Consider the following 26,851-nt stretch of genomic DNA (forward strand, 5'->3'; position numbering starts at 1 on the left):
ATTGGGGGCCTGATCTCTCTCTATACTGAGGAGTTCCGGCAAATGGAGCTCCTCGGTGTAGAAAACGAGGCTATGTACGGCCTCGACCACGCATTCCCCGCTGAGACTCCTTATTTAACGAGAGTGGCGTTGTATAGCCATGTGTTTCTCAGCTCTGTGAGCACCAGGAAACATGCAGCTAAACGCGCTCGCTATGGGACTTTGTTCCCTTTTAGTTGAATCTTACTCAATAAAATAATTAACATCCCAAATTATATCAACTCGAATATGCCTAAGATCCTTAATACTACCTGTGCCAATGAACTGGATCGAGCTGTGCGTCCAATCCTCAGAGTCCCAGTCATCTCAGGGCCTTCATCTGCAAAGGTAGGTCTCACACGCTGCTTCCTTCTGTCTTCTGGACCGCCATTGAGTCTCCTCTGCTGCTTCCACATTTACCCTTGGGTAGGTAGGGTCTCTGGATGCCTTCTTCTGATCCCTCTCTTCGTGCCCTTTCAGAAGCTTCTCTGGCCCTCAGCCAATGAGGTCACTCACTTGGCGGAGGTCGCAACACCCAATGGAGTTGCCAATTGCAACAATGCAGGATACCAGGAATTCTCCCCAGAGGATCATCCTTGGATAAGGGGATCTTATCATAGAATCCCTACAGTGCAGAAGGAGGTAATTCGGCCCATTGAGTCTGCACCGAACCTCTGAAAGAATACTCCACCCCATCTCAGTCCCCCGCCCTATCCCAATTACCCCTTGACCTAAGCTACACATCTTTTATGGATAAGGGACAATTTAGCATGGCTAATCCACCTAGCCTGCACATCTTTGGACTGTGGGAGGAAACCGGAGCACCCGGAGGAAACCCACTTCGACACGGGGAGAAAGTAAAAACTCCACATAGACAGTGACCCAAGGCCGAAATTGAGCTGGGTCCCTGGTGCCGTGAGGCAGCAGTGCTAACCACTGTGTCACCACGCTGTCCCCTAGGTGCAAGAAAGTCTGGCTTCATCTGGACAATCCACAACAATTGATTCATTTCAATGGGGCCAATTATCTTCCCAAATAATAAGCCTTCCATTGGCTTGGATTAGATTTTTTTTATTGTCACGTGTACCAAGGTACAGTGAAAAGTATTTTCTGCGAGCAGCTCAACAGATCATTAAGTACATGAAAAGAAAATACATAATAGGCCAACACAAGGTACACAATGTAACTACATAACACCGGCATCGGGTGAAGCATACAGGGGTGTAGTGTTAATGAGGTCAGTCCGTAAGAGGGTCGTTTAGGAGTCTGGTAACAGTGGGGATGAAGCTGTTTTTGAGTCTGTTCCTGTGTGTTTTCAGACTTTTGTATCTCCTCTCCAATGGAAGAAGCTGAAAGAGTGAGTAAGCCGGGTGGGAGGGGTCTTTGATCATGCTGCCCACTTTCCCCAGGCAGCGGGAGGTGTAGATGGAGTCAATGGATGGGAGGCAGGTTTGTGTGATGGACTGGGCTGTCTTCACAACTCTCTGAAGTTTCTTGCGGTCCTGGGTGGAGCAGTTGACAGACCAGGCAGTGATGCAGCCAGATAGGATGCGTTCTATGGTGCACCTGTAAAAGTTGGTATGAGTTAATGTGGACATGCCGAGTTTCCTGAGGAAGTATAGGCGCTGTTGTGCTTTCTTGGTGATAGCGTCGACATGGATGGGCCAGGACAGATTTTTGGAGATGTGTACCCCTAGGAATTTGAAACTGCTAACCATCTCCACCTCGGCCCTGTTGATGCAGACAAGGGTATGTACAGTACTTTGCTTCCTGATGTCAATGACCAGCTCTTTAGTTTTGCTGGCATTGAGGGATAGATTATTGTCACTGCACCACTCCACTAGGTTCTCTATCTCCCTCCTGTATTCTGACTTGTCGTTGTTCGAAATCCAGCCCATGGTTTTGGTGAGAGTGCATTGAACAAGCCATTGACTCTTGGTATCTGCCTGTCTTCTGACCTTAAGTTCATTGCAATTCTAGTTTCCTTTTTCTTTTAAATGTACCTTTGAAAAGAAAGGCACCAGTTAGTCAGTGCAATCTTAAAAGAATAAGTCAGGTGAATGAACACAGTTGTGTCTTTGGCCTACATTCACACTGCAATGAAGTTACTTTAGTTGCCATACTCCAGCGCTTTTCGGGTACACAGAAGGAGAATTCAGAATGCCCAATTCACCTAACAAGCATGTCTGTTGGGACATGTGGCAGGAAACCAGAGCACCCGGAGGAAACCCACACAGGCACTGGGAGAATGTGCAGACTCCGCACAGACAGTGACCCAAGTTCTGTGAAGCAACAGTGCTAACCATTGTGCTACCGTACCACATGATCCAAACAATAAAAATGAACATACTCCCTAGATTTTTCTTTCAATGCCTCCCCATTTTCCTGCTCAAATACTTTTTTAAAATCAAGGTTAATAAATTGATATCCTTTATTTCAGCCTTTATCTGGATGGGCAAGAATACCAGAATCCACAGCTTTCTACTCCGGAAAGACAGACAGGCGGCTTAGCCCTCCCAATCTTATTATTTTATTACTGGGCCGCAAATATTCAACAAATCTTGCTGTGGATCAGTGCTTTCAGTTCAATCAGGGGCCAAATGGAGACTCGTTCTTGCACTACATCCACTCTCCGAGCCAAAGTTACTGGGGAGGCAGTGATGTAGTGGACACCGCAAAGGGCATCGAAGGCCACGGGACATAGTAAGCAGCAGACTGCCTCCACCTGTGATGTGTATCCTGGGGGGCACATCTAGACATAGCGGGAGAGCACAGAAAGCCAAACAGGCCAAGGATCACTGAGTGGGCACTGGGGGGGAAGAAGTGGGAGAGGGGTTGGGAGGGGTGGGGAAGGGGGACAGCTAGGGGCAGTTGGGGACACATTTCTCACAACATTCAAAAAAACAGTGCACCAAAGAAATATGACGCCTCTGGCACTTTCGTCTGCAATGTGGGCCTACCACGAATCCCCTATTCCTCAGGGCATTGTGGTCTTGGATCCCCCCCCCCCCCCCCACCACCCCCCTTTGGGTATTCGGATATTGGGTGTGACCCAGCCTCTGGGTATTCGGATACTGGGTGCTGCTTCCGTGGTGTTACTTCCTGCAGTGTTCAGGCACAGTGTTCAGGCATGATGGTCTGATTGGAATGCTAGGCAGTAACTCCCACCTGCTACGTAGTTTGCCTACCCATGGGAATCCAATTGGGAGCTGTGAAGTGCTCACTTAACTACGATTGCCAATTCTCTATTAGCAATAGCCTCCAGGCGCGCGGCCAGAAGCCAGAGTACGCCCAGTCTGTGGGAGTTACGCGTGGTCTGTGGGACAGACACGCATGGGCTAGGTTTGCCCTCACAACGGGTACACACGATCCAGGGGGTGGCTTGGTGGATCAGTGGGCGCTGAGACAGTTTAAAATGTTAATGGAGTTGCCTCCATATTTTTAAAATGGAGACAACCGCCGGGTTCGGCGAGCACTTTGCCGGTGCAAACGGAAGAGAAGCCATCACCAATGCACCCAAGCTGGACCCCCTGCATGACCCAGACTCCATCTGCACCCTGATTCCCACACCATCCCAACGCCTTCTCTGCATTATCAGCCCAGTAATAAAATATCAGGTTCGGCAGTGGGAGACCTCCAGACTGTCTATCCCTCCGTAGAACAACCCTCCGAATGCTCAGAGATTTGCTCGCTCATATGAAGGCCGATATAAATGTGCACGCCCCCTAAAGAATAATTGAGGAAAAAAGACTGGAAGACACTGGAATAGAAACAGAAATCTTGGCAAAATGTTCATCTTAATTGACTGGACCTTACCCGCCACAGGGCAAAGGAAGGTTGCCCCCCTTTGTAGGGTTGGACCCTCCGATACCGGAAGCTGGACCTAGCCAAGCGAAAGAGAAGTACCCCCAAGACTGGCTCCATTCCCCAGGGTGCTGAACAGAAAATACTTGCTCTTCTCCAAATTTAATTTGTATCCGGAAAAGGACCCAAAGCTTTTCAGTATCCTCATTATGTCTTCATGGTGATCACCGGGTCCTTCACATCTAACAAAAGATCTTCTGCACACAGGGACACCTTCTGTTCCACTCCACCCCAAACTATTCCTCTCCACATGTCCAAAGTCCTCCAGCAATAGCCACTGGCTCAATTGCTAATGCAAACAGGAGGAGAGATATAGGACACCACTGCCTCATCCCCTGTGCAACTGAAAAAATGCCAACTGATGGTATTTGTACAAATGCTGGTCAAAGGAGCCTTGTACAGCAGACATACCCACGACACAAACTTCTCCAAGACCTCCATTCTACTCTGTCAAATGCCTTTTCTACATCTAATGAGACAATTATCTCCGGCCCGGCCGCTGGGGTAAGAATCACATTTAGCGGTCGCCGCATATTGGACAACAGTCTTCAGCCCTTTACAAATCTCATCTGGTTCTCTCCAACTACCTCCGGATACAGGGTTCCCACCTCAATGCTAGAACCTTAGCTAACAGCTTAGAACCTTAGCTAACAGCTAAGAACAGAACCAACAAGCAAAAGCACATATTAACTTAACCCCAAAGAACTAAACTAAACCACCTTACAGTTGACAGCTGGTTTAGATCAGTGGGCTAAATAGCTGGCTTGCAATGCAGAACAATGCCAGCAGCCCGGGTTCAGTTCCCGTACCGGCCTCCCCGAACAGGCGCCGGAATATGGCGACTAGGGGCTTTTCACAGTAACTTCATTGAAACTTACTTGTGACAAGCAATTATTATTCTTATCATTAGCTGCTTAAAAAAAGAAATGAATGGCTGCCATCTCAGGTAGAACTCTCAGGTACATATTCTGAATTCTCCCTACACGGACAGGCGCTGGAATATGGGGCGGGATTCTCCGACCTCCCCGCCGGTTCGGAGAGTCGCCGGGAGGAGGCTTGAATCCCGTCCCCACCGGCTGCCGAATTCTCCGGCGCTGGAGATTTGGCGGGGGCCGTTGGCAGCGGCCCTCCCAGCAATTCTCTGGCCCATGATGGGCTGAGTGGCCGCCCGTTTTCGGCCGGTCCTGCCGGCGTATGTTACGACAGGTACTTGCCGGTGGGACCTGGCTCCGCGGGCAGCCTCTGGGGGGCGGAGGGGGGGGGGGGGATCTGGCCCCGGGAGGTGTCCCCATGGTGGTCAGGCCCGCGATCGGGGCCCACCATCCGGAGGTGGGCCTGTGCCATGGGGGCACTCTATTCCTCCGCGTCGGCCACTGTAACAGTCCACAATGGCCGACGCGGAGATGAACCCCCCTGCGCACGCGCTGGGATGATGCCAGCACACGCTGGCACTCCCGCGCATGTTCCAACTTGCGCCGGCCGTCAGAGGCCCTTTGGCGCCGTTTGGCGTGGCGCCATTCCCCTTCCGTGCCAGCCAGCGTGGCGCAAACCACTCTGGCGCCAGCCTAGCCCCTGAAGGTGCGGAGGATTCCGCACCTTTGGGGGGTCCGACACCGGAGTGGTTCACGCCACTCCTTCGCGCCGGAATTGCCTGCCCCGCCGGTTTTCGAAGAATCCCGCCCATGGTGACGAAGGGTTTTCCCACAGTGACTTCATTGCAGTGTTAATGTAAGCCTACTTGGCACAAAACGATTATTAAATATTATTATAAAACCCTTCTACCGTCCCTTTAATGGTGTACTTAACCTTCTCCCAATAAAAGAAAAACATGAGGTCACTGAAGAAAGCCGAGAACACTTGGCAGAGTAGCAGACCTGCACCCAAGCAGAACCCGTCTCCGGGCTATTAACGAGCTGAAGGCAAGGACATCTGCCGTCACCCCCATCAGAAGCACTGGCAAGTCTGATACCCCCAAAATGGCCACCAGCGGACATGGATTCAAGTCAGCCTGGAGTATATCCGAAAGGGTGTTGAAGAAAGCGGCACAAACACTTACCAACCTGGGTGAAAAATAGCGTATGTGAAAAGACTAGAACTAGGAAGTTGGAATATCACTGACAGCTCCTTGAAACTAGCAAACCTCCCCTCCACGAACATGTCCCCATACCTCTTCAAACCCTTCCCCTGCAAAGACTTAAATATTGTGTCCAAGGCAACAATGCGGTTACTATTGCACCAAGGCTAGAACCGTGCAGGAACTCGCTTCAATTTGTCCCCATATGGAACCAGGGTCACTCAACCACAGCAATACCTTCTGAATATTGGCCGCCCAATTGTAGAACAATAGATTGGGTAGAGCCAAATACCCTGACTGCGTATCTCACTGGAACAAAACCCCATGGTTCCTTGGAGTCTTACCTTCCCAACTAAAAGAGGGCATGAATTTATTGACTTTGACAAAAATGGACTTTGGGAGAAAAATGGGGAGTTATTGAAAAATAAAAATCTCAGGAGAATGTTTATTTTAACATCAACAAGACTGATATCATCATTTAATTTATGAAGCGAGGCCCAATTGCGAGCCAAGCGGGACCCCCAGATAATGAAAACTAGTCTTGGCAGGAAGAAAAGGTAACATTCCCAGTTGGACTCTCCCAGGTGGATTGACCACAAAGCATTCACTCTGAGCAAAATTCAATGTATACCTAGAGAAAGATCCAAAACGCCTACTGCGTAATATAGAGAAGTAGGTCATCCATATAAAGGGAGACCCTATGCTCCATCCTCCCTGATTTAGCCCCCTCCACTTATCCGAGGACCTCAGTGGTATACCAAGCGGTTCTATTGCCAAGGCAAACATGAGCGGAGACAGCGGGCATCCCTGTCTCATGCCCCTATTCAACGGGAAGTAGCTAGAGTTCAGAGCATTCATTCTAACACTAACAGTAGGGGCCCTATACAGTAATCGAATCCAAGCGATAAACTTGTGTCCAAATCCAAACCTCGCAAGAATCTCAAACAGATATTCCCACTCCACCCTGTCAAACGCCTTTTCAGCATCTAAGGAAGCAATCACGTCCGACTCAAACACCGAGGAGGGGGAATGGACAACTTTCAGCAGACAACGTATATTGGCTGACAACTGTGGACCCTTAATGAAGCCTGTCTGATCCTCGGGAATCCCGTGTGGGAAGCAGAGCTCCAGCCGCAATGCTAGCACTTTGACAAGTAACTTAATATCCGCATTTGAGAGTAAAATAGGTCAGCATGACCCACACTGTTAGGTCTTTGTCTTTCTTCAGAATTAAGGAGATTGAGGCCTGTGCAAGGGTATTGGGCAACGAACCCCGAGATAAGGTATCAAACATATCCAGAATTAAGGGTGCATCTGCTCCACATTTATATTTATAAAATTCAATGGGAAAGCCATCCAAGCCTGAGGCTTTACCAGTCAGCATTCACCTAGTGTATTTCACAATTTCCTCTGGGCCTAACATGGAATCCAACTCCTTGCTTGCCCCTTCAAGAATGGGATAGATAGCTATCCAAAATGTCAGTCATGATCATACTCTCAGCCAGAGGCTCCTATCTATAGACACCCCGATAAAATGATTCAAAAGCCACATTAACCTCAGAAGGGGGTGAAACCAATCTGCCACTCGGGTTATGCACATGCACGATTTTCCAGGATGCAGCCCCTCACTTCAGCTGGTGAGCTAAGAGGTGATTGACCTTCTCCCCGTATTCATAAAACATATCCCTTGAGCGCCGTAACTGTCTCACTGCCTTATCCATTGACAATAGCTTGAATTGTATATGCAGCTTTTTCCTAGTTGACAACAACTCCAGGGTTGGGGCAAGTGAGTACTGGGGATTACCTCAAGAATGGAGTCCACCAGCCTCTGCTTCTCTGCCCTTGCTGACTTTTTCATGTGCACCTTTTAGGAGACAATCTCTCCCTGAGGACCTCCTCAAGAGCTCCCATACCATATAAAGTGAGATTAATTCACTTTTTTATTAAATTTTATATATTTCCCCAATGGCAGTTGACATGCATTCACAAATGTTCTTGTCCGCTAATAATGCCGTGTCCAATCTCCATGGCGGATGCTCGGAGGGACCTGACTCTAGCGCCAAATCAACAAAGTGCGGGACATGGTCCGAAATCACAATAGCTGAATAACCAGCCACCCCTTAAACTAAACAAGAACTCAAAACTCATACCTAAGGACAAAAAATATTATAATGAACTGCAGCCACCCTTCAACACCGCTCCCGTTAGCTAACTCTTATGTTAGCAGGGCAGCCCCAACTAGAGTGAAGAAAAATGTTTATAAACACAGAATATATAAACTCTCGAAACCCTTGCGCTTCAACAGGTAACTATATATTTTTGTAACAATCAGAACAGAGCTCCACATAAAGCTACACCCAAATCTAAGCCCAAACTGAAAACATTCAACCCCAACAAGAACCGGAAAATGCAAAAAATGAACATGAAACCACAACAATTTAACATGCCCATCTCCAAAAGCCCAATAACTGTACACCGCGCCCAACCCATGTTTCTTTACAAAAGAGTCTGTCTCTCCAGGTGCATCAAATAAATAGTCCTTTCTCTCTAAATTCACCTTTTGGATGCGCCGGGGACCCACACTAAACTGGACTCCACTTTTGTACAGGGCAGCCTTGGCTTTGTTGAACGCAGCCCTTTTCTTTGCCAGCTTCGCTCCCACATCTTAGTAAAACCCATTTGAAGTCTCGATGCTCCCTCGCCCATCTCAGCACCTGCTTTTTCCTTGCAGCTACAAAACTTCACTATTACCGCAAGCAGTGGCTTTCCATGACGTGGCTTCCATTGGAGTTATGGTGGGTCCGGTCCAATGTATGAGGGAATGTGAATCTCCCCTCTCCACCATGTTCCCAAACATCTCTGCAAAATATTCTGTGGGCGTTGGGGTTTCCATCCCCTCTGACAGCCCCACAATTTGAACATTTTGCCTCCTGGACCGATTCTCTAAATCATTCATCTTGGCCTTCAGCGATTTATTCACATCGGCCACCAGAGACATCTCTGCTTCCAGTGAGGCAATCTGATCAATTTGGCTTGAGAGGGCCATTTCCATGTATTTATTTGTGACTCCATGGACCTGCACAGTTTTGTTGGTCTTCTCCAGAGCCACTCAGAGAAGGCCAAGGCATCCTCCATCGATTTGCGGAGGTCCTCCGACACAACCAAGGTATTCTAAAGCATCACGGCCGTTAGTGAAGTGGCTGGAGTCCCAGAGGCTGCCTCCACCATTTTGTTTTGTCGAGGAACTCTGAAAGAGCTCCGAACTTCTGTTTGCTTTTCCCCCTCCCTGACTTTTCTGTGCTTAAAACTGCTAAAAGATCCTTCGCCCATTGATTATGTGAGTTTTTAAAGAAAAATACCCCTGGAACTAACAAAAAGGGTGAAAAGTGCAGCACATTAGCGGGAGACACCTTGTGCATGTCTTCTCCCTACATAACGCCATCAAAAGTCCCCTCTGTGATGGTAATGGGCAGCACAATAGCACAGTGGGTAGCACTGTTGCTTCACAGCGCCAGGGTCCTAGGTCCGATTCCCGGCTTGGGTCACTGTCTGTGCGGAGTCTGCACGTTCTCCCCATGTTTGTGTGGGTTTCCTCCGGGTACTCTGATTTCCTCCCACAAGTCCCGAAAAATGTGCTGTTCGGCGAATTGTACATTCTGAATTCTCCCTCCATGTACCTGAACAGGCGCCGGAATGTGGCGACTAGGGGCTTTTCACAGTAACTTCATTGCAGTGTTAACGTAAGCCTATTTGTGACAATAAAGATTATTATAATTATGTTATGTAATGCTATTGATTGTCAAATGATGATTGTTAGTTTCCCTCTAGTTGGAGATGGTCATTACCTGGCACTTGTCCGGTGCCACATAACAACCCAAACATGAATGTTGTCCAGGCCTTTTTGCATGTGGGGACACGCTGCTTTAGTAACAGAGAAGTTTATGAATGGCACCAAATTCTGTGAAATCTTCAGCAAATAGCCCCTTTTCTGATCTTATTTTGGCGAAACTGCTGAGGATGGTTGGTCCTAGGATACTCACTACCCTAAGAAGCCTCTGTAGGGATGGCATAGCTGGAATTGAGATAATTGACCTCTGACAACCACAACCATCCTTCCTTTGTGGTAGCTACGACACTCATCAGTCAACTGCAGTTCATTTGCAGTTTATCACTGGAAAATTCTAAGTGTACATCTAAAGAAAAAAAAATTAGACACCTTAAGTGGATCCATTGCTGTTCTGCACAGTAGAACAAATTGACATAACCTGCAAGTATTGTCCTCTATAGATAAGAATGACAGATAGTAAGCCACCATTTGTTTTACTGAAGAGCAAAGTGGAATTTAATTGTACAATGAATATAACTTTTATTATTCAGAGTTCTCCTTGGATTTCTGAACGTCACTGGTTGCTTGTTAAGTATTCAATTATAACTTCATAATTCTAGGCAGAATATTTTTCATATTTATAGATCGAAAATGTCCGTTTGCTGGATCGAGTCTCCTCGAAGAAGGCATCCGTTGGTTCACTGTATCTGACGGCAACACACTTGATTTTTGTGGAGCATTTGTCTGAATCTCGGAAAGAAACCTGGGTAGGTTATATTTAGCTTTCACAGAACTGAATGGCAATTTCAAAGTTTTCCAAGTTGAAAAATATAACTGCTTTAGTTACAATTTTCCACAGCTCTCTGGATTCAAGAATAGTGCTTTTTTTAAATAGGAAAATTGTAAACGCATTCCATTATTTAAGAAGAGAGGCAGGGGAGAAACTAGGCAACTACAGACCTGTCAATTTAGCATCAGTTGTGGGGTAAATTGCTGCATTATATCTTAAATGACAGAACGCTTGCACAAGTAATAGCTGATCAATGAGAGTTAAAAGAGGATGTGTGACCTGTTGCTGTATGTGGCGGACCCGGTGGGGGGGATGCCGGGGGTGATGAAGGTTCTTAGTGAATTTGGGGGCTTCTCTGGGTATAAGCTGAACCTGGGCAAGAGCGAGTTGTTGGTGGTGCACCCGGGGGATCAGGAGGAGGGGATTGGTAGGCTCCCATTGAAGCAGGCAGGGAAGAGCTTCGGGTACCTAGGAGTCCAGGTGGCTAGGAGCTGGGGGGCCCTGCACAAGCTCAAACTCACAAGGTTGGTGGAGCAGATGGAGGAGGAGTTCAAAAGGTGGGATATGTTACCGCTGTCACTGGCGGGGAGGATGCAGTCCGTTAAGATGACGGTGCTCCCGAGGTTTTTGTTCCTGTTCCAGTGCCTCCCCATCCTTATCCCAAAGGCCTTTTTTAGGAGGGTCAACAGGAGCATTACGGGATTTGTGTGGGCGCATGAGACTCCGAGGGTAAGAAGAGTGTTCTTGGAACGAGGCAGGGATTGGGGGGGGGGGGGGGGGGGCTAGCGCTGCCCAACCTATGTGGGTACTATTGGGCTGCCAATGCAGCGATGGTGCGTAAGTGGGTAATGGAAGGGGCAGCATGGAAGAGGATGGAGGTAGCGTCCTGTGTGGGCACGAGCCTGGAGGCGCTGGTAACGGCGCAGTTGCCGCTCCCTCCAACGAGGTATACCACGAGCCCGGTGGTGGCAGCTACCCTAAAAATTTGGGGGCAATGGAGACAGCATAGGGGAGAAGTGGGGGGCTCGATGGAGGCCCCAATACGGGGGAACCATCGGTTTGTTCCAGGGAGCATTGATGGCGGATTTCTGGGCTGGCACAGGGTAGGGGTTAGGAGGTTGAGGGACTTGTTTGTGGAGGGGAGGTTGGCGAGCTTGGGGGAGTTAGAGGGGAAGTTTGGGCTCTCCCTGGGGAACATGTTTCGGTACATCAGGTCAGGGCGTTTGCCAGGCGGCAGGTGGAAGGGTTCCCCTTGTTGCCCCCACGTGGGGTACGAGACAGGGGGTGTGGGTTGGAGGAGGGAGGATTTCTGACATATACCGGGTAATGCAGGAGGTAGACGAGGCCTTGGTGGAGGAGCTGAAGGGTAAATGGGAAGAGGAGCTGGGTGAGGAGATTGAGGAGGGGACGTGGGCGGATGCCCTGGAGAGAGTGAATTCCTCCTCTTCCTGTGTGAGGCTTAGCCTCATACAGTTCAAGGTGCTGCATAGGGCCCACATGACTGGGACTTGGATGAGTAGATTTTTCGGGGGCGAAGACAGGTGTGCTAGGTGCTCGGGGAGCCCAGCGAATCATGCCCATATGTTTTGGGCGTGCCCAGCGCTGGGGGAGTTTTGGAATGGGGTAGCAAGGATGGTGTCGGGATCCAGGGTCAAGCCAGGCTGGGGACTCGCAATTTTTGTGGTTGCAGTGGAGCCGGGAGTGCAGGAGGCGAAAGAGGCCGGTGTCCTGGCCTTTGCGTCCCTAGTAGCCCGGCGGAGGATTCTTCTTCAGTGGAAGGATGCGAGGCCCCCAAGCGTGGAGGCCTGGATCAATGATATGGCGGGGTTCATCAAATTGGAGAAGGTGAAATTTGCCCTGAGGGGATCAGTACAAGGGTTCTTTAGGCGGTGGCAGCCTTTCCTGGACTTCCTGGCGGAACAGTGGGGAAATTGGCCGGCAGCAGCAGCAACCCTTGGGGGGGGGGTTTGGTTCGGTGGGAGGGAGAACTGGGTACATGGGTTTGTTGGATGTGGCGTGTGTTATCTCTTTCCTTTTTGTTTTTGTTTGCTATTTTTTTTTTCCAGTTGCTTTTGTAGTTGGGTGGGTGTTCTTGGGTTTTTACCATGGTTGTTTTGTTAATATTGTGTTGTTGTTTACATTTTGTGAAAATCTTAATTAAAATTATTTTTTTTTAAAAAGAGGATGTGTGAGGGGTAGGTTGCACTTAACTAAACAAGAACACGTTTTTGAGGAGGTCATTAGCATGGTGGATGGGGGCGAATTTATAGATATTGCCTATGTGGACTTCCAGATGGCATTTGCTAAGGTTATTAGGAAAATCAAAGAAAAATTGGAGGTAAGCTTATGAAATGGGTTGATAATAGATTTGTGGGCAGCACAGTAGCACAAGTGGATAGCACTGTGGCTTCACATTGCCAGGGTCCCAGATTTGATCCCTCATTGGGTCACTGTCTGTACAGAGTCTGCACTTTCTGCCGTGTCTGCGTGGGTTTCCTCCGGGTGCTCCCACAGTCCAAAGACGTGCAGGTTAGGTGGATTGGCCATGCTCAATTGCCCTTAGTGTCCATAAAAAAGGTTAGGTTGGGTTATGGGGGTAGGGTGGAAGTGAGGGTTTAAGTGGGTCGGTGCAGACTCGATGGGCCGAATGGCACTGTTATGTTCTATGATAATGTTAGGTGACAGGATAAATAAAGTAGGGTGCAGGGTTCATTCTCTGATTGGTGAAATGTGACAAGTGATTTTGCAAGGGATCTGTACTGAGGTCTCAGCTTTTCATCATAAACAGGATATTTATAAGGTCCTTGTGCAACTTTAATCTTGAATAACTTAAGAGAAGCAAATCATGAAAGGCATATGAAAGCAGAATTCATGAAGATTTTTTTTGGTTAATGTTTTAATGCTTTCTTGATTTACAATGGTGATAGTAGAAGTTATTGCTGGCAAAACTGAAACCCCTTGTAGTTAGGAGGAGAAAATTCCCTGCCCATTACAGGAAAAATGCACCAGATAAGAGATCAGTTAACAATTGGGTGAAAAGTTTTCCATCATATATACATCTAAAGTTATTAAAATCTAAAGCTGCACAAGTTATTTATAGACACTCTGTATGTTGATGGTTTGTTGAAGGAAGTGAAAATTGAATATTCAAGTTTTCCGATTAAACTAAGTTCAGAGGCACAGCTGTTTAGGAGAAAACACATATTAAAGAGCTACTTTTTTATTGGTTAATTCCTGAGCAGAAAGTACAGTTCTACTCATATCCTATGATGATTTCCTTAAAAATAGGCAACAGATATTTTATAGATATGTGCGGCTTATTTACTTTTTCCACTAGATACTTCATAGTCAGATCTGTGCCGTGGAAAAGCAAGCAACAACTGCAACAGGCTGTCCCCTGCTTATTCGCTGCAAGAACTTCCAGGTCATCCAGTTTATCATTTCACAAGAAAGAGACTGCCATGATATTTACATTTCGTTAATTCGTTTATCTCGCCCAGGTATGTTTTTCTAGTTGATCAGCATGCTTTGAATAGAACTGTGATACTGAATACAAAACCTTCTTGGATACGATCAAGATCTGAATTAAGATTTGAAACACCTCCTTCTAGCTGACTTAGTATTAGAAAATCACTTGAAAAGAGAAAAATAATTTATAAATACTTTGACCTGGAATTTCCTACGTATTTGTGTTCAGTGATATGTGTAAACAAACTAGAAACCAACTATGTAGCCTAAAAGATTGCAGAATTATGGATGCAATTAAGTTACTCCTCGATCTTTACAATCACTTATCAATCCTACCGTCCAGATGCAGTTTAACCTATAAAACTGGTCCCGCTTCTTGTGTTTCAACTTTAATTTTCATACTTCATGGTAGAATAAATGATGTGGTTTTCCATTTTCCCTGTATCCTGATTCATTATGTTAATTTTCGCTCTTTTTACATTGTCTTTCAGATGAACTCTAATTTGGATACTTGTGTAGTATTGAAAAATAGTTTGTGCAAAATAAAAGATAAAAATTAGCTTGGTATTTCCAGGAAAAATAAAATCTTTTTAAGAAAGTATTTTTATTCATAAAATTTTCAATTTATAACAGACGAAAAGGTCAGACTTATACAATTTTAGTGAAACTATCCCCGCAGCCCAGCCCCACTTTTCCTGTATTTACCCAGAACCACCCCCCTCCAGTCACTCTCTCCCACCCCCTCCTAACCATCCCCCCTAATTGCTGACGACAACCTGCTCCTTGAAGAAGGTAATGAACGGCAGCCACCGAGGGTAAAACCTCCCCTCCGATCCCTTTATGACGTACTTATCTTTTCCAGCTGCAGGAATTCCGACAAATCCCCCAAACATGCCGAAGCCTAAGATGGCACCGATGCCCTCCATCTGAGAAGACTCGCCTCTGGGCTATTAGAGAGGTGAAGTGCCCTGGTCGTGTGCACCCTATGTGCTATTTTCAACTGAATCAACTCAGCCTTGCATATGGGGATGTAAAATTGACTCTGTGCAGGACCTCATTCCACACCTACCCCCTCCAAAGCCAAACCCAACTCTTCCTCCCATTTCCCCATTACATCCTGCAGCAAAGCCTTTTCCCTCTCCATCAGTTGCCCATATATATATGTATATATATCCCTTCCCAAACATCATGGGCGACACGGTAGCACAGTGGTCAGCACAGTTGCTTCACAGCTCCAGGTTTGATTCCCGGCTTGGGTCACTGTCTGTGCAGAGCCTGTTCTCCCCGTGTCTGAGTGGGTTTCCGCTGGATGCTTCCGTTTCCTCCCACAGTCCAAAGATGTGCAGGTTAGGTGGATTGGCCATGTTAAATTGCCCATAGTGTCCAAAAAGGTTAGATGGGGTGACAGGGAAAAGGTAGAGGTGTACGCTTAGGTGAGGGTGATCTTTCCATCGGCCGGTGCACACTCGATGGGCCAAATGGCCTCCTTCTGCAATGTATATTCTATGATCTATGATCATCACAAAACAGCGTCGTATCCGTAAGAGAAGGCGCCGGCAAACGAGGAAATGAAGATTGTTGTCTTGCACAATGGTTCAATACCTGCAAATACCTATTAAAAAAAAATTCCCTCCTGGGAGTTGAACTTCTCCACTAATTCCTCCAGCCCAGCAATCTACGAAGAAATCCCTAAACCTCGCGGCCCTCGCCCTCTCTCAGCTCTTAAAAGATGAATCCATCTCAGCTGGTATAAAACTACGGGGTAGAATTCTCTGTTCCTGAGGCTAAGTGCTGGTGCCAATGGAGAGTCTACGTGACTACGAGAAAATCGTCACGAACCCCTCACCGATTCTGGTCCCGGTGAGGGACTAGCACCGGCGTTGCGTGGAACAACTGCGGATCGCATGCAAAAGGGCCGCAGAATCACTGAGTCCCAGGGCTGCGCATGTGCAGGGGTGACGTGTTGCACCGGAAAACATGGTGCCGGCCGTGCTGGAACCTGAACCCGCCCACCCTGAACCCACAGGCCACTCCCTAGCCATCCCCCCACCACTCCACCCTAACCTGCCTGCACGCCAGCATCCCAAGTTCCCGACCGCTGGGACCACATGTGGCCCGTGGCACCAGGAATGCGGCCCATCAGGGCAGAACATTGTGGATGGGCCGGCTGATTACACACAAATGGCGTTGCAGCTGTGCGCGGCTTGTGTCCTGATGACGCCAATTTGGAGGGTGCCAAACCGGCGCCTGCCCCGAATCCGGCGTTGTAATCCATTCTCCGCCCGATCTCGATTTCAGCATCAGGCGACGGTGAATCCCACCCATGGTTCCTACAGATTGGTGCCAGTGGTGACATAGACAGTAATTTAAAGTGCTGTCTGAATCATAGAAAAAAAACATACAAAAAATAGGAGCAGGAGGAGGCCATTTGGCCCTTCAAACCCACTCTGCCATTCATTATGATCATGGCTGATCATCCAATTCAATAGCTTAACTCCGCTTTCCCCATATCCTTTGATCCCCTTCGCCCTACTAGAAACATAGAATTGGTGCCATATTCTCAGAGCACAGTGGGCTAAACAGCTGGCATGTAATGCAGAACAAGGCCAGCAGCGTGGGTTCAGTTCCTGTACCGGCCTCCCTGAACAGGCGCCAGAATGTGGCGACTAGGGGCTTTTCATAATAACTTCATTGAAGCCTACTTGTGACAATAAGCGATTATTATTATTGTTACCACTCGGCTCACAGAGTATCTGAGAGGAGCAGTAATAAGTGCCCCCACAGGCAAAATAAAATATTAAGACACTTGCTCAGCATATAATCTCTGGAAAGAATATCACTTTAACGATCCCAGAACACTATTATGGCTCACCACCTTATCGAGGGCAAATGGGGATGCACAATAAATGCAGACCTTGCCAATGATGCCCACATTCCATAAACAAAAATAAATGATAAATTGTGTGCGCTAATTGGGTCTTCCATGCGTCTGTTTGTAATTGGTGTTATTGTTGCAGTGCACATGAGGAGCAAGTGGAAGATTGTATTTGAAGTGATAATCTAAATGTGATTCCAATGAAAAACTAAGTACACAACTGAGACCTTTGTATTCGTAGTCTGCAGATATGTGACCTTTATTTTATCACTAGACAAATTGGAATGCTTGCTTAATACCTTATGTCTCGCATATTGGGCATTTTGAAAATCCCCATGTTTTGTATGTCCCTAGATTTTTTGATTGCATCGGAATCCTATAGTATTTTGTAAGTTGGGATAATCAGATTTGTGCATATTAAGTCTGGGCAATTGCGTCATTACTTGCTATTTAATGAGCAAAGTTTATGGTTACTGTCAAGTAGTGCTAGTCATTTACCTGTGTCAGTATTATGATTGTAAGATTGTGGATCTGTTTTATCTGAACATGCACTATAAACATGATGTTCTCTGTAAGTGCTTCACATTTCTGGATCTATCCTTTGACTGATTTTCAAGTAAATGAAAGTTCCAACGTATTGTATTTTTCTCTAACATTGTAACATTAAAATGGCTCAATACAATGGCCACCAAGTTCATTGGCTCACCATGCAAAAGGGCAGCCCCATTTTTAAACAAAAAAATAAAACTTTTAAAGTTGGGTATTTTTGACATGATATCACGTTAAAATTGCATGCCACAATGCTTCACGCTTCAATATTTTGATAATTGTAGGACATATACCATTGAGCAGTATATATTCACAAAACCTCCTTAAGAAGTCGTATGATTTTGGTCAGCAGTTATGGTACATCAAAGAGAAGTTAAGAGTGAGGTTCCCTTAACTTGATTATTGATTTTCCTTGCAATACTTGTTTTATTTTCCCCATTGAAAGTATAGTCTTTAAACAATTCTAAGCTAGCATACTTATTTGCAACTTTAACTGGCCTGATGATGGTGCTGAAAAGCTTAAAAATGAAGGAAAACTAGATGAACAACAGAAAATGAAAGTGTTGTAATGGTCTTGTCTTTGCGATATTTCAGTGAAGTATGAAGAATTGTATTGCTTCTCATTTAACCCAAAGCAAGAAAAAAATGAGAGAGAACGAGGCTGGAATCTGACTGATCTCGAGGCTGAATACAACCGCATGGGGGTTCCTAATAGCTTGTGGCAAGTTTCTCATGTAAATAGAGACTATGGGGTAAGTTTAGAAATAGAAATGATCACATATCTGACATTTTCAAAACTGTCTCATTGCTTCCCCACTAACTGGATGTTATAAATATTTGAGCATTTTAAATGTAGCAATATTAATCCTACAGATTAAGGTTTAATGAAATGAAGCTCCGCTGTTGTCAGTTTAGTAGAATAAAATCATTCTAAAGAAAATCCACTATATCCAACCACTTAAAACAAACCAAAATAAGGAATTCAGTGAAGTAGCTTACACTTACCTTGGTATATAAAGAACCAAATATTTAGCAATAGTGTTTCTAAGGAAGCCATACTCTTAAACTAGATTCTTGACATGGAAAATAGCTTGGCTGTGTCCCAAGGATATTTCTCATCTGAGGTAATAGGTTTTATGTAGTCACAAGGAAGTAGAAAAGAATGAAGAAGAATATAATTACATCTTCTCATATCTTTTATAATATGTTCACAAATAGATGAGAGAACAGATGAAGTGAGCAGTTTCAGTCGTACAAGAACAGAGGAAGCTGGAAAAACTTAGCAGGTTCGGCAGTATCTGGAAGAAGAGAAAGCAGAGTTAATGTTTTGAGTCTTTTTGGGTCTTCGTCAGAACTGAAAGAGGGAGAATGTGTTAGATTTTAAAGTGTAGCTTTGACTGTGAGATTGCAACAAAATGTAAGAATAAAAGACAGGTAGCCTGGTGTGGGATGGTGAGGGGGGTTACATTTAGGCAATGTATGTATGGGATATTTTAAAAGAAGGGTTTAAGATGCAGGAGAGTGGTTACAAGGGCAGTCCTGTTTGTGGACTTTGGGAAGGAGGTAGAAGCGGGCTGTATGTGGTTTGGGTCTATAAGGTTGGAGGATGTGGAGGTAAGATCACCAGAGGCGATGAGATCAGTGACTGTTCTCGAAACAGTGGGCGTGATTTAATGACCCGTCACGCCCGACCTAGTGATGTGATGAGGTCATTATTCACTGAGCGTCATTATTCACTGAGCGTCATCCGGATTAACATATTTAGTTGTGTGTGTGTGTGTGTGTGTGTGTAAAGGGTCATCCAGGCCATTGGGGTGGTCGGACTCTGGTCAGCGTGGTACCCTTGCACTCCTGCTGACACCTTGCCACTACTACCTGGGCACTCTGGCAGTGCCACCCTGGCAGTGCCAGGTTACCTGTGCCAGGGATCGGTCCCAGGGGTGCCTTGCCCTTAAGAGGTGGGGTGAGTGGGAAGGGGGCTCGAGGACCCTGTGAGAAGTAAGTTGGATGCAGTGGTGAGGTCAGAAGGCCACTATGAGGTGGTTGAGGGGAACCCAAAGATTGGCATGGCATTTAACAATGGCGTCCCGATCCGCGAATACTCTTCCTGCACTGATGAGTTGAGCTCGTCAGTGCAGGAAATGATTGTAAGTGTGGCCTTGGTGAGGCATTCCTAGCCGAGACCAAGACAAATGGCAAAGTGCCGTTAATTACTGGTGTCCTTTTTAAACGTGTCCAAAAATGGGATGTTGTTTCTGTCCCATTAAATCACACCCAGTGTCTTGATGTTCGGCGGTGGGTCCATGGTCATGGGAAGTAGGAGGAAGTGTCTCAGAGTTGGAGTAGTAAATTGATAAACCCGGGCTCTTCCCACCCTGGGTGCTCCAGCCTGGAAATGAGCCGGAAATCCTATCCGCTGTGGAAGACAGGCAAGTCAGTGGTGGTTGAAATACTTTTGTGGAGCCACGAGGAGAATTCTTACTCCTTGTGGCTTCACAAAATTCTTTATACAAAGCACCATTTCCCCACTTTCCCTCGCTACAGAAAACATACTTTTTCCAGAAAGGTTTTGTAAGGACCAATGGTTGGGCTGTTTGATGCCTAGTACCAATAGGTGGTACGGATGTATTTTGTCCGTCAGTACGACAAAATTGTAAAAGGCTCCTATGTACATCATTTGAGAATTAGGGCCGGGATAATGGGGCTATGACCCCACGCCCGCCAGAAAACGGGCGTGAATCGCTCCGGACTTTTTTCTAAAAAATGATTCTCGGTTTTTAAGTGGGCTAGCAGGGCCCTGGCATGCGCCATGCGGCTCCTGCTGCCGATACGGGGCCTGCAGTAGGGTGGCAGCCCCACACAACATGGTGGACCCACACAACGGACCAGTGCGGAAAAAGATAGGTCCCCCCAAATCGTGCGTGCCCGCCGATCGGTGGCCCCGATCGTGGGCTTGGCCGTTGTGGAGGCACCCCAGGAGACTGATCTCCCCCGCCCCCCCCAACCAGGACGGCCACCGCGGCCGCGATGCCGAGCTTCCGCCGGGTGGAACCATAGGAGGTGGCCGGCGGGAACTCGGCCAGTCGACCGTGGAGAATCGCCGCGGAGGCCTCTTTCAATAGCCCCCAACCGGCGACGTGTTGAACGCGTATGCGCGGCTGGCGGCAATTTTCCGGTCACCGGAGAATCGCGCGAAGGCGTTGCGGGTCCGACGCCCCATTTTCCCGCCCCCGCGCCGGGTGCGGTTTCTCGTGGGAGCTGCTCATGCAGAATCACCTGGGAGAAAAGCAATAGTGGGATGTGAGCGAGAAGTATATGCTGATGATTGCAAGGCACTACTCCCCTATTCTCACTGGACAGTGGAACTATAATAGACACTTCTAAATTTCCAGAAGCAAAATGTCACCTTAGATGCTGTCAGCAATACTGGGCAGGATACAAAGTTCCATAGCGAGCATGTTTAGCTGCATGTTTCCCGGCGCTTGCAGCATCGAGAAACACAATGCTGTAATCTGGCACTCACGTTAGATAGGAGGTCTCAGCAGGGAATGCGCGGATGAGGCATTGCATAGCCCCATGCTGTGCACTGAGGAGCTCCACTGGCTGGAATTCCTCAGTGTAGCAAGAGATGGCATCCTGATCTCTGGAGCCCCCGATGTGACCTCCCCCACCCCCCCCAAGCTCCAATGCACTAACTGGCTGTCTCGCTTTATTGTGCAGATTTGCTAAAATGTGATCCTACCTAAAATGGGCGGGATTTACATTGCAACGTCTTGCGAGATCGCGTTCGGTCTTGTGAGGCGTTGCGAGCTGGGTAGATCCCGGGAGTGGGGTCTCCCTGCTTTTATCGGCCATGCTGTGCTGCGGTGAGCTGCTTTACAGGCGCAATGTGGCCATAAAGTGTGTACTTTTTCACTGTTTTAGGGCACAGAACTTTTTTGTCAAAAAAAATCACATCTAAGGCCCTAAATGTTCAATTAAATACTTGATATTTAGATGTTTTGTAAATTTCTGTTTCCAAGGTGCAAGCAACATCCATGTAATTCTGTGTTCTGAATCTGGACTGCACTATTTAATGTAAGATAAAAGCAAATTACTGCGGATGCTGGAATCTGAAACCAAAGAGAAAATGCTGGAAAATCTCAGCAGGTCTGGCAGCATCTGTAGGGAGAGAAAAGAGTTAACATTTCTAATCTCTCAGCAAGGACTTTGTATAACTGACACAGGCATTTTGCCCAAAATTATAATTGACCCCTTCATCTCTACCCGAAAACTGAAGTTACTGTTATTACTTGTGGGCGGGTTTCTCCCGTACCCAGTGGGACGGGGGTCCCGGCGGGACGGAGTGGCGTGAACCACTCCAGCGTCGGGCCGTCCCAAAGGTGCGGAATCCTCCGCACCTTCAGGGGCTATGCTGGCAGCGGAGTGGTTTGTGCCCTATCGGCCGGCGTGGAAGGCCTTTGGTGCCGCGCCAGCCGGGGCCGAAGGGAATCCGCCGGCCTGCGCGGGTCTGCGCATGCGCGGGAGCGTCAGCGACTGCTGACGTCATCCCCGCACATGCGAGGGGGGGGGGGTTCACCTTCGCGCCGGCCATCGCGGAGGCCTACGTAGGTGCGTAGGAATAGAGTGTCCCCACAGTACAGGCCCACCCGCGGATCGGTGGGCCCCGATCACGGGCCAGGCCACCGTGCCCCCCCCCCTGGGGCCAGATCCCCCTGCACACACACCCCCGGAGCCGACCCGCGCCTCCAGGTCCCGCCGGTAAGGGACCTAGTTCAATTTACGCCGGCTGGACCTGCATAAAACGAGCGGGACTTCGGCCCATCGCGAGCCGGAGAATCGCCGGGGGGGACCTGCCGACCGGCGCGGCACGATTCCCGCCCCCCGCCAAATCGTCGGTACCGAAGAATTCGGCAGCCGGCGGGGGCCTTAGATGTGATTTTTTTAAAAAAAAAACGTTCTGTGCCCTAAAACAGTGAGAAAGTACACACTTTATGGCCACATTGCGCCTGTAAAGCAGCTCACCGCAGCACAGCATGTCCGATAAAAGCAGGGAGACCCCACTCCCGGGATCTACCCGGCACGATTCCTGCCCCCACCAAATCTTCGGCACCGAAGAATTCGGCAGCCGGCGGGGGCGGGATTCACGCCGCCCCCCCGGCGATTCTACGACCCAGTGGGGGGGGGGTCGGAGAATCCTGCACTGTATGTCACTTTAATACAGGATTATCAATGACATCTGATGATTTGTAGAATTATTTTAGCAGTTTTGATGCATTTGTTCCTAAATAGCTTTATAATTTTCTAACAAATATTGCTAATTATTTGAAATAGAAAATGCTGCAAAAACTCAGGCCTACAGCATCTGTGAAAAGAAACAAAGTTAACGGACGGAATCTTGCACTCCGCTGGCTGCATAGCCAAGTTTTCTCTCCAGTTTTCAGTACTCTGCACAAAATATCTGGAGGCGCGATCTTTGCCGTCTTGCTAGTCGAGTGGGGCCTATAGAACCAGCAATGCCCGCTCCACAGAGGTTAGGGTGTTGTTTTTAAAGAGCATCCCGATCTGCGCTCCCCCCGCCTCTTGCCCCCCCACCGTTATGGATGCGGGGAACACCCCCACTTGCACCAGGCAGTCCCAGCCGTCCCACACAGATATGGGGAACCACACCCATCCCCTATCTCCCACACAAGAACCAGGCAACTCTTTTTCATCTCCCCTCCCTCCAGTGGAGCTCCCCAGTGGTGCTTTCACCTGGCTGTGCCAGGACACTGCCGTGTCATTTCCTCCTCCCCCTGGGGACTACACTTATCTTTGCACCCCAACGGGTTCCCATTAACTGCTTCACATTTTTTAAAAAGCAGTTGTAAACCTCATCAGTGTGACGTCACATTGGTGAGTGTGGGGGGAACATATGGCAGGAAAGCACGCTAATTATTTAACATGTATTAAAACGCATTTATATCACCAGCGAGGAGTGGAGAAAATCAGAATATGAGATCTTGCGAGCGAGAATCTCGTTTCTGATTCTTGTGTGACTTTGTGCCGTCATCGGCATTTGCGCTCACAATTAAAGCGGGTGCAAAATCGCCTCAAATATTTCAAATCCGTGCGATTCTTCTGGATTTCCAGCAGTAATTTGCTTTTATTGACAATCATTTGATTACATTGGGTCACGATAGTAGCAGCAACTGCTTAACTTCTGTTCATTATTTAGTTATTTTCTCAATCACAGGTTTGCGATACTTACCCTGCAGAGTTGTACGTACCAAAATCAGCCTCTACACCAGTTATAGTTGGCAGCTCGAAATTCAGGAGCAGAGGTCGCTTTCCTGTTCTCTGTTATTTCTGCCAGGATAACAATGTATGTACAATTTCTCAAACATTGCATTTAAAAAATTCAAATTCTACAGTCTTTTGTTCAAATTATTTTCACTCTACCTTATATACTGGAAATCTCTTTAATGGTATTGAAAATCTTAACATATTTGTCAATTAGTGCGAAGCAATATTTTGGGAGGAAAACCAAGGATGGAGATGCTGAAAGGAGAGATTTAGGAATTCAAAAATTTAAGTGCAAGTAGACAAAGTATTAATTGAGTTTTGTAAATAAATCCCTAGAATACAAGTGAAAAGGAATAATAAAATTTCACGTGATACTGCATACATCTCAGCCCCCCCCCCCCCCCCCCCCCCAAAAGGCTGGCAGAAAGAAAGTTAACGTTTTCATTCCAATAGGACCTCTTGATAACTCAAGAAGAAGTTCCAGAGATACATAGAAGATAGGAGATGATGCCAGACCATCAACAAATTTACCCCTGGTGTGCTGATCAATATTTATACTCGAAAAATTGGCTGAAATTTCCCAGCCTCTCTAGCAGGCTTTCCCATGGTGGAAGCAGATTGCCATTGGCTGCTGGCAAGATCTATTTGATCCAGACAAATTCAAAGTCAATTTGCATGGCTCACCCATCCTGCCACTGGGACCCCATGGCGGGGGTCAACTTAGACGGGTCTGGAAGGTCCTGCTGGCACGAAGGACCAGAATATTCTGCCCTTCAATCCTATAGTATAGGTACAAATGGCTAAATTACATCCTATGGTTTTGCATAACTGGGAAAGAGACAGGAGGTGTTACAATTTGATATGCATGACTGCTTTTTCAGATCAACATATGCAACTGACTGAAAGTTGTATGCATGTCCCTTTTGGATTTTTGCTTTTCCTACAAGTTATTTGCAGCCCTTACTTTAGTTTGCATTCCCTGAGTAATGATGTCCTGTTTCTAGGTCATTGCCAAGGCAATTTTGAATTGTCCATTGAAATATGTACAAGAACATATATTGTAGTGCTTCTTCTTCTTCCCTCCCCATGTTTTGGAAAACACTTTGGGATGGTTTATTTGGTTTATGTGTACAAACCCTAAAGTCAGATATAGGTCCTGGTCATTTCAGAGATGGTTTGTACAGATGTGTAATTAAGTTTATTTGGAATTTGGGCTATGATAAAAGATCTTGAGTAAAAGAATGTGGTGATTTATTATGAAGCAAATTCCTCTGATTTCTGTGTTCTTCCAGGGTGCTATTTGTAGAAGCAGCCAGCCTTTATCAGGTTTCAGTGCTCGGTGCCTTGAGGATGAACAGATGCTTCAGGCCATCAGGATGTCAAATCCAGGAAGTGATTTCTTGTATGTTGTTGATACCCGGCCAAAGGTAAACAGCCATTACTGCCACAGCAATGGAGTCCATTATTGGGGCAGCACGGTAGCGCAGTGGCCTCACAGAGCCGAGGTCCCAGGTTCGATCCCGGCTCTGGGTCACTGTCCGTGTGGAGTTTGCACATTCTCCCCGTGTTTGCGTGGGTTTCGCCCCCATAACTCAGAGATGTGCAAGGTAGGTCACGCTAAATTGCCCCGCAATTGGAAAAAATGAATTGGGTACTCTAGATTTAAAAAAAAAATGGAATCCATTATTAATTGGGGGCTGGTTTAGCTCACTCGGCTAAACCACTGGCTTTTAAAGCAGACCAAGCAGGCCAGCTGCACGGTTCGATTCCCGTACCAGCCTCCCCGGACAGGCGCCGGAATGTGGCGACTAGGGGCTTTTCACAGTAACTTCATTGAAGTCTACTCGTGACAATAAGCGATTTTCATTTTCATTTCAATTGTGTGCTCCAATATTTTCCTGTTATAATTCAGCTGGTTAAAGCAATAAGTACGAAATGTTGCAGACCAAGAACGTCCAAATATGTTCCTCGTCATGTGCTGTGCCAAGTTATGTGATCTCCAATGAGTGGTGGTCTTGGCTTTGCAATTAACCGTGTCTCTTCTGAGTGAGAAGGAAAAAATGGTTAAGGTTGTCAGGATCACAGCCAAGTGCACATGTCTATGTGGCTTTATATCGCCCTGGCTGGGTATTGCCAATATCTACTGAGCCTGATTGGAAAGCTAGATCAGAATATTTGTTAAAGTATCATTGAACATCTCCTAAGAATAAACTTGATAATCTTATAAGTAACTGATTATTAGAAAGAGGAAATGTAAATTCAAAATTGCTTCCTTTTTCAATAAGAATCTATAAATAACTCATAAGCCTGCACTTTTGCAGCAACACAAAAACTATTTCAGCAATATTTAATTGAGCCTAATCTAAACATTTCCAGAATGGATATTTTCAAACCTATTTTTAGCTATGTAGAAATAAATAAACCAAAACGTTCAATGTTGTCCCAAGAGGGAGGCAGCAGAGTTTCTAATGTCAGTGTCTAATAATTTAAACTACATGTCAAAGGAAAATAATGGACCAGACAAATTGTAAACTGCGAATTAATTAACTGTTTTGGCGACATTCTGATCATATATTTACATTGATATGAATAATTGTGATCCAGCCAGTTCTCATGTAGTCGAAAGAATGTAATAATAATTGTCACTTATTGTCACAAGTAGGCTTCAATGAAGTTCTTGTGAAAAGCTCTTAGTCGCCACATTCCAGCGCCTGTGCGGGAAGGCTGGTATGGGAATTGAACCCGCGCTGCTGCCTTGATCTCCATTACAAGCCAGCTGTTTAGCCCACTGTGCTAAACCAACCCCATGTGCATTCATGGAGCATCGTTCACATCCCCACATGTTCCAAAATGCTTCACAGATGTGGCCAAGATGCAGAGAAATAAATGGTCAATTAAAGTATTTTAATAATTTTGGCTAAGTGGGAAACATTGGTAAGGGTTTTGGCCCTTGGTTTAGCATTATACCTGAAAGAAACCCCCTCTGAGGGTACAGTAATATACTCTCACTGGATTGAAATGTCATCTTACATTATGTGCTTGGCTTTGAAATGCAGTTTGAGCTTACAGCTTTGTGACTTGAGGTGAGAGTGCTGCCAATGA

At 46.7% G+C, this 26,851-nt stretch overlaps 1 protein-coding gene across 3 annotated transcripts in view; it reads left to right on the plus strand.

The window, feature by feature from the left end:
• Positions 1-26,851, plus strand: part of mtmr7b (myotubularin related protein 7b) — a 126,109-nt gene that overhangs the window by 23,545 nt on the left and 75,713 nt on the right. For all 3 annotated transcript variants that reach the window (XM_038791102.1, XM_038791104.1, XM_038791103.1), the window contains exons 2-6: positions 10,427-10,549; positions 13,910-14,072; positions 18,059-18,216; positions 23,700-23,828; positions 25,042-25,176. In XM_038791102.1, coding sequence (XP_038647030.1) covers positions 10,427-10,549; positions 13,910-14,072; positions 18,059-18,216; positions 23,700-23,828; positions 25,042-25,176 — 708 coding nt within the window. The remainder of the gene's footprint in view (positions 1-10,426; positions 10,550-13,909; positions 14,073-18,058; positions 18,217-23,699; positions 23,829-25,041; positions 25,177-26,851) is intronic.

Source organism: Scyliorhinus canicula, chromosome 3 (genome assembly GCF_902713615.1).
Source record: "Scyliorhinus canicula chromosome 3, sScyCan1.1, whole genome shotgun sequence".
Lineage (NCBI taxonomy): Eukaryota > Metazoa > Chordata > Chondrichthyes > Carcharhiniformes > Scyliorhinidae > Scyliorhinus > Scyliorhinus canicula.